At 38.1% G+C, this 7,870-nt stretch overlaps 1 protein-coding gene across 1 annotated transcript; it reads left to right on the plus strand.

Annotated features, from left to right (window-relative positions):
* The first annotated feature begins 6,316 nt into the window (after positions 1 to 6,316).
* On the plus strand, positions 6,317 to 7,303 carry CCDC54 (coiled-coil domain containing 54). Its single transcript, XM_025990628.1, has one exon. The coding sequence runs from the start codon at positions 6,317 to 6,319 to the stop codon at positions 7,301 to 7,303; it is 987 nt and encodes a 328-aa protein (XP_025846413.1).
* The last annotated feature ends 567 nt before the right edge of the window (positions 7,304 to 7,870 follow it).

Genomic DNA, 7,870 nt, shown 5'->3' on the forward strand with positions numbered 1-7,870 from the left:
AACAGAGCCAAGGGATAAATACACATTTACTCTGCACAGATATTGGTGCAAATTCCCTCAGAAACATAAAATGTCATAATAATAGATGTCTTGCAAGGTGAGAACTACTAATGGGAAGCCGGTGCAATTTTTCACATCTCACAAACTGAGAAAGAAGAGAGCTCCTTGGATTTTGTAGTCGGAAGTCCTATAAAACATCATTACAATTGGAAACCCAAGCACTAAACCAGTTTTTTCTTCAAATTAAGGCTATCCTAACATATTAACACACCCTGATGTGACAATGCAGCCAGCCACCCAGCGCTCAGTTAGAAATGGGAAAACCAGTGTTCTTCAATTGTTGCACTTTATGATTTCTGGATTTGTTGACATCTTAAATCCTCACTTCCTGTGTGATCACCGTATCTTTTCATTTGCAGCGTTCCCTAAGTGAAATACAGTGTAATTCAGGAGCAAGACGGTGGGTTAATCCTGAGCTGCTCCACCACTTCAGGGTCTCCCCCCCAAAAAAAATCTGCTAAATAATGTAAGTCCGATGAAACAGAGGTGTTTACCTAGACTAACCCACTGAATTTATGCAGCAGTTCCATTAAAGAAAGGAGGTGAATGGTTACGCAAAAACACCTCTTTGCCTTTCTCTTCCTTTTTCCGGCCATTTATTTTTATGGCTCCATCAGGTGTGCACATCAGGATTTACAAAGCCCTATAAAAAGAGTGTCTGTCATAAGCTAAAGGGAGCAGAGGCTTAAAAGTAATATCTGAGAAGTGAAACCAAGAGGTGAAGTTGAGAATCACAGAAACCCAGCAACCTTATATAATATATTCTCAGGGAGAGCCACACGTGACAGAAGGGACTGGAGGAAGATGACAGGGAGGAGAGATTACAGAAAACACTAATGTGCCCCCAGGGTTCTGGAACTAAATGGTGAAGGGTATGTCTAGATAAGCCAGAGAGAGTTCACTGTAAATTGGAGTTCAGAGTATAAGATGACACGAGTATAGAAATAAGTGCCCGAGGACCCAGGTCGATGACAAATGCATTTGTGGGCATTCCTGCAGGGGCTGAGAGAAAAGCCCGAGTACCTGTGGCTCCCCAGAGGCCTGAAAGAAATAACAGGGAGTACTGGGGGACGTATGCTGGGTACCTTAGTCCCCTGCAGTGTCAGGGCCATTAACACCTGTCCCGTTACCATCATTACGGGCTCTCTTACCCATGCCTTGGCTGTTTCCAGGTTCATAATTATCCCCATCGACCTGATTTCAATTTACCTCTCCTGCCATTTAACTGCCTCGGGTCTTTGGGGATGCAATTATTAAATTCCTATCCCAAAATTGCTTAAATGATCCCTCAGGAACTGAGAAAAGTTATCATAGATTCTTCTCTATGAGACAAGCTATGTGTTCTGCAGCCCCTGATAGAAATAGGCTCGGGAGAGCTCCAACGTGCTCCAGCAATCATCCACAGGCACCTTCATTCATTCACTGAATAAAGATCTAGTGAGCACCAACCATATATTAGGCGTCATGACACTGGGGATACAGAGTTGAAAAACAATTCTCTTCTCAAGGAGTTTATAGTCTAGAGGAGAGAGAGAGGCGCACCACCAGTAACAGTACAATATGCTAGGTGGGGGCCCAGAACACGTTGGGGGTGGGTGGGAGGAGGACAGAGGGCACTGGTCAGAGAGAATCAGAGCAGGTAGGACAAGGAAAGTATTACCTGGATGGTCCCAAATGGATGAGACGTTTGACTGGGTGATAAATAGATGGAGGGCATACTAGAAAGAAACCACACAGTTTCAGCGGTAGTGAAAAAGTACATGAAAAAGACAATTATCATCCCATCATTTCTTCAAAAGTATTCATCTGATTCTTTTGGCTTCTACTTTCCTACATTTAAAGTATCATCATGAACATTTCCCGACAGCACAGAGTGGAAGTGGTTCTCTCACTGCCGTATCAGTGCTCCTGGGCTTCCTTACCTCCTCCAGCTGACGGTGTGGCCTCACTGCCTCAAGACTCCGCTGCCTTACAAACACTACGCCTTTGCTTTCCTCCCCCTCCCTGCCTTGCTTCAGTGCAACAGCTCTGACGTCAACTTCCATTCCCTTCTGTTCATCGTGGCCAGAAAAGAAAGAAAAGTAGAACAAGAATGGCTTCACTTTGGGGTCCTTCGTAACCACTTGTGCAACACCAGATACAATGAACACACTCCTACCCCCTTGGGTCAGCCATCCCGAGCAAATTAGAAAGACCTTCTTGGCTCCTGTTGCCTCCCTCTGTCATCTCACTCTGCACATGACAGGTCTATGCAGGTGGGAGAGCTCAGATTCTTGTAAGCCTGGCCCTCACATTGTGTGGGGGAAGTAACAGACCTTCAATAATTTTTTATGACCACAATCCCTACAGATCCATGGCAATAGCACATGACTACGGGTGTTACATAAAGGTTACAGAACATGTCCAGTTGCTAGCCAGGTAGCTAGAATTCTACTCCATTTTCTCCTTCTCAAGAAAGCATATTAAAAAGGATGTCAATTAAAGTAATTTTATGTAATCTTGACTGTACCATAATTAGTTTATAGTTTGCTTATTCAAAAACACTAGCATTTTATTTTATTTTTATTTAGTGATTCATCGCTGATTACCACAAGTGCCCTCCTTAACACCCATCACCTATTTAGCCCATCCCCCACCCACCTCTCTCCATTGACCCTCAGTTGTTCGCTATCATCAAGAGTCACTTACGGTGGGTGCCTTGGTGGCTCAGTGGTTGAATGCCTGCCTTTGGCTCCGGTCGTGATCCTGGGGTCCTGGGATCAAGTCCCACATCAGGCTCCCTGTGGGAAGTCTGCTTCTTCATGTGCTTGTGTCTCATAAATAAAATCTTTTTTTAAAGAGTCTTTCGTGGTTGCTTCCTTTTCTCTCTATCTCTTTTTCCTTTCCATGTGTTCATCTGTCTTGTTTCTTAAATGTGGCATATGAGTGAGATCATATGGTATGTCTTTCTCTGACTGACTTATTTTGCTTAGCATAATACACTCTAGCTCTATCTATGTCATTGTAAATGGCAAGATTTTGTTCTTTTTGATAGCTGAGTAATATTCCATTGTATACATACCACGTCTTTACAAATTTGTTTCAAGTGGATTTGGTAAATGGGATAACCAACTAAATCTCTAGTGTTTTCATAACTGCTAAATAAATAAAAACTTAATCAAAATGTCTTCTATTAACTGTATAATGTAATTTTTCTAAAAATTATTTAGAGTTTTGGCTCAGGTCATGAGTGGCTCAGTCAGTTGACTGTCCAACTCTTGATTTTGGCTCAGGTCATGATCTTTTAGGGTTGTGAGACTGAACCTTGCATTGGGCTTTGTGCTGGGCATGGAGGCCACTTGAGATTCTCTCTCCCTTCCCCTTTGCCCCTCCTCCCACTCTCTCCCTCCCCCAAAACAAACAAAAAGGAAATTTCCATCTCTTTCTGAGTTGGCAAATACATATTTTTATCATGATTATGTGGCAGTAGAGGTACTGGACTCTATAATCAGAATGTAAGGATTTAAATTTTGACTCTGCCCATTTTTTTAGCAGAAAAGTAAATTACTTGATTTCTCTGAACTTTAGTCAAATAAACTAATATTTAATACTGTGTCTGGTATGCACCCAATAAGACTTAGCTGTTATTAACTCAAAAGGAGTATTTGCTACAAGTAATCTTTCTAAATTTAATTGGGAATTCTTATAAAGTAAAAATATCTAATCTACAAATTTCTTCCAACTGTAATGAAATTTTAATACTAAATTTAACAATGTAGGTGATATAATAGTACACTCTGGAGATGTTTAATTAGACATTCTTCGTTTCAATCTTGCAGCTTTCTTTTAGTGTTCTGAGACAATTTTTTTTTCTTTCCAGTCTCAAATATTTTCATTGGCCTTTGAAAACTTCATAGGCAATAAGCACTGTGTCTGTAGTGCTTGATGGATAGAATGGCCTTGGCCAAGGTAAATAGGACAGCTTTGAATGCTACCTTTTCTGACTCCAAATACCATTTCTGTGATAGTCTGTTTCCAGGAGCACATTTTTCCTCAGTAAGTGTTTGGAAAGGTTTCTAGAAGTTTTGGTGAGTTTACTAAATAGGGATTCAAAGATAAGACAGTAAAGCAAATCCCAGATTATCACTGATGAGCGAAAATTCTTGTTACTTTTTCCTAAATTCAGAGTTTATACCAAAATCTAGGTCAAAGTTGGTTTTGCAATTAGGCATAAATAGGAGAAAGAGTTATTTAGTAGGGGTTTGGAACTGACACTGATCCAAGAAGGATTATCCTCTTTAGTAGAGTGGGGCTGCACTGTAAGAGAAATGGTTATCATGTCATTTTAATTTCAAAATGTTTATTCCTATGTGACCAGAGAATGAAATGTTTTTACCTCAATACATAAAGTAGACAAAATATTTACTATTCCAAAGGGTTTGGATTTCAAGTACTGTTATTTAGAAAAATCTACAAAGAAAAACAGAAATATATATTATTTTAAAATTCTAAGACAGTGGTTCTCAAAGTATGACATACAATGGATCATGAGAGGAAAAATATTTCAAAAATAATATTAAGCCACTATTTGCCTTTCTCATTGTGTTGACGTTTGCGTTTTGCAAATTGCATTGCAAAAGCAATGGTGTATAAAACTGTCAGTGCCTTAACACAAACCAAAGCAGAGGTACTAGACTGTGTCAATAGTGACTTTATTTTTCACTTCCACTCATTCAAAGAAAAGAATATAAGAAATAGCCAGCTTAACTCCAGAATGCCTTGATGAAACAGTAAAAATTTTAATTTTATTAAATCTCAATCCTTCAGTAAATGTTTTAAATATTTTGTGTGAGGTGATGGGAAGTACACCTAAAGCACTTCTGCTGTGTACCAAAGTATAATAGTTGTAGCCAAGAAAGGTAACTATTTGAGTTACAAACTGAACTAACTGCTTTTTTTCATGGAACTTCATTTTTACTTGAAAGAAAAACTGACAGCAAACTATAACATTCATATTTGGGTATTTGGCATTTTTGCAAAAACTAAAGGGAAATGTAGGGAGCTTGTGACTTCATGAAAAACCATCAACAAGCTTAATAAATTTCAAGCTTTTCAAGCTAGTATTAGAATTTTGGAAAGTTTTATCTGCCACTATGAGCTTGGCCTCTTCCCAATACTCAAAGATTTTTTTGGTGAGGTTGGTGGCAGTATTAATAAATATGATATTTTGATATTATATAATAAAATTAGTTATCATTTGGAAGATCTTCATGATTCAGTGAATCATTATTTTCTGAATGACCAATGTATAGTATTACACGTATATTTAAAATGGAAGATAGACCAATGAATTTTAATGTAAGAGTACTGACCTGGTCTAAGGTAACACATGACAACTAATTTTTAAACAATTATCATTTGTCAAATTTTGGCAGAGTAGCAAAGAATAAACTCTTCAATTATTAGAAAAGTCTGTTAAAATACTCTCTCCTTTCCACTTACATATCTCTATGAGGCCATATTTTCTTCATATCCATCAACCAAAACAAGATATCACAACAGAAATAATGCAGAAGCAGATATTAGAATCAATCTGTTTTCTATTAATCCAGGTATTTAAAACATTTGCAAATATGTAATCACTTATTTTCTTTTGGAAAATATAATTATTTTTCATAAAAAGGTGTCATTTATTTTAAGATGTAATGAGTTTAATTTTTTATTTTAATAAATTGATCTTAAGACTTTCTTGGCTTTAATTTCTAATATGGGATATTAATATAACCTGCATAAAAAATTCCTCAATTTTTATGAGTAAAAAGTGTCCTGTGAGACAAATTTTTGAGAATGATTGCCCTCTTTTTAAGTAGGCTCTATGCCCAGTGTGGAGCCCAATGTGGGGCTTGAATTCATGACCCTGAGATCAAGATCTGAGCTGATCAAGAGTCAGACACTTTACCAACTGAGCCACCCTGGTTAAATATATTTCAAGCCAGGTGCTATTGTGACATCAGCACCAGGTCAATGATTACCATTTAAAGGATTCCACGCAGTTGGCCATTATGTCACAGAGCTCTCCAGTTGGACCGCCCCATAAGGAGCTAACCACCTAAGAGTGCCTACTCTTGCCCTCAATGTTCTCCATAGGGCATTCAATGATGTTATCAGGAAAGACATCCAGCAAATAGTAAGAAAAAGATCTTTCATTCTGATACTGCTTCTTCCTTTGGTTTTGGCCAGGTTTCCCAACACCCTATCTCTTCTTTTATTATGAAAGATGTACAGACTTCAAACCAAAAGGGTAAAAGCTGCTGCTGGGCAGATGTGGACTTCAAATCTCTCCAAGATCAGACGATCTCTTAAAAATGTTTACCATAAATATAAGAACCAGCACCCAGATTCAACTAGAGATCCAACCTCGACTTCCTATGATTGTGATAAAGATGACATCACTACTGATGAAGAAATGAGTCTTAGAGCAATGCTCCAAGATATTAAAACTGCCCAAATTGAACTCGTCAGCCAACTGACTGACATTGTCAGTGTAATATCCAAAATCCAGGAAAAGATTGACTTTTATCAGAAGCAGATAGAGATCCTGGAAACCAGAATGAATATTAATGAAGACAAACAAGGCACAATAACTAAAGATATCTTCTCAATGAAAAAGGACATCAATGCTTTAAAGAAGAAGGTGACAGAACTAGAAAACCAGAATTCTTGCTCCACCATACATTGTTTAGAAGTTCCGGAAGGAGAAAGGGGTAAAGAGATCATAGAACAACTTCACAAACTCATACAACCAGAAACTCTGAAGAACACCTTGGCTTCTACAGACTATGGAATCTCTTCAGCAGAACCAGAAAACGTGCCCAGTTATCCTGAGCTCACTGATCATCTTGAAGAGAAAACAATTTCCCCCAAAGTTAAAACTCTGGGAAAAAATAACCGTCAAAATGCATTAAGAAGCTTTAAGAAAGAAAAGTCAAATATTTATATTTACCCAGACTTTAGTACATGGATCAAGCTAACTTTTGTCCATGGAGGAAAGTGGAGATTTTTCCTCAGTGCTACAGAGTTAGAAGAATTCATCCAATGGCTTCTTTCTAGGCCAGCCATCTTTCCTGAGGAACCACAACTTGTAACCCAGAGATATTGTCCATTCACTGGGCTTATTTCAAGTTTGACTACATTCTGTCTCTCTGTTTTCAACTATATTTACTGTTTTTTTGGTTCCTCAAAAGAAGAAGTAACTCGACTATAGAGTTATTTTCTGCTTTGTTTGGTACAAAATAAATGTAAACTGATTGTTCCAAGCATTGACACATCTTTGTGGCGTTTGAGATGTCCTTGGTAGTTTGCTCACTGTGGGCTCACTGTCTATGAAGTTTCTGTATGTCTCAGGTAAGCTAAGATGGATCATCCCATTGGATAATCATGATGCATTTTCTATCATTGTTCTTGTTTTCTTAAAGGCAATTCATAAGGAATCACCCAGTGCCCATGTCATAGATAATTGGAAGGAAAGAATAAAGGGGCCAAGGGAATGGAGAACACATCTGGTAGTCCCCACATCAGTTTCCTATGTCCTCTTGTCTTAGTGGCATTTGTAGATAAGATCTGTGTTACCAGAGACAGACTCCACTAACAAAATTTTAAACAGTATACAATGAAAAAGACACTATCAGAGCTACCAAAGTTAGAGTTATAAAAATAAAGGGCAGTGAAAAGACAAGTTACTGCCAGAAAAATATTCTTTGCAAAAATGGGATTTTTTTTTGTTTCAGCTTCAGCTTCAACTCCATCAAACAAAGGGGGATGTTATTGGATA

This window comes from Vulpes vulpes, chromosome 1 (genome assembly GCF_048418805.1).
Source record: "Vulpes vulpes isolate BD-2025 chromosome 1, VulVul3, whole genome shotgun sequence".
Lineage (NCBI taxonomy): Eukaryota > Metazoa > Chordata > Mammalia > Carnivora > Canidae > Vulpes > Vulpes vulpes.

What these genes read in the sequence shown, in the direction of transcription:
- CCDC54 (XM_025990628.1), top strand. Translation starts at nt 6,317, where the DNA reads ATGTACAGACTTCAAACCAAAAGGGTAAAAGCTGCTGCTGGGCAGATG.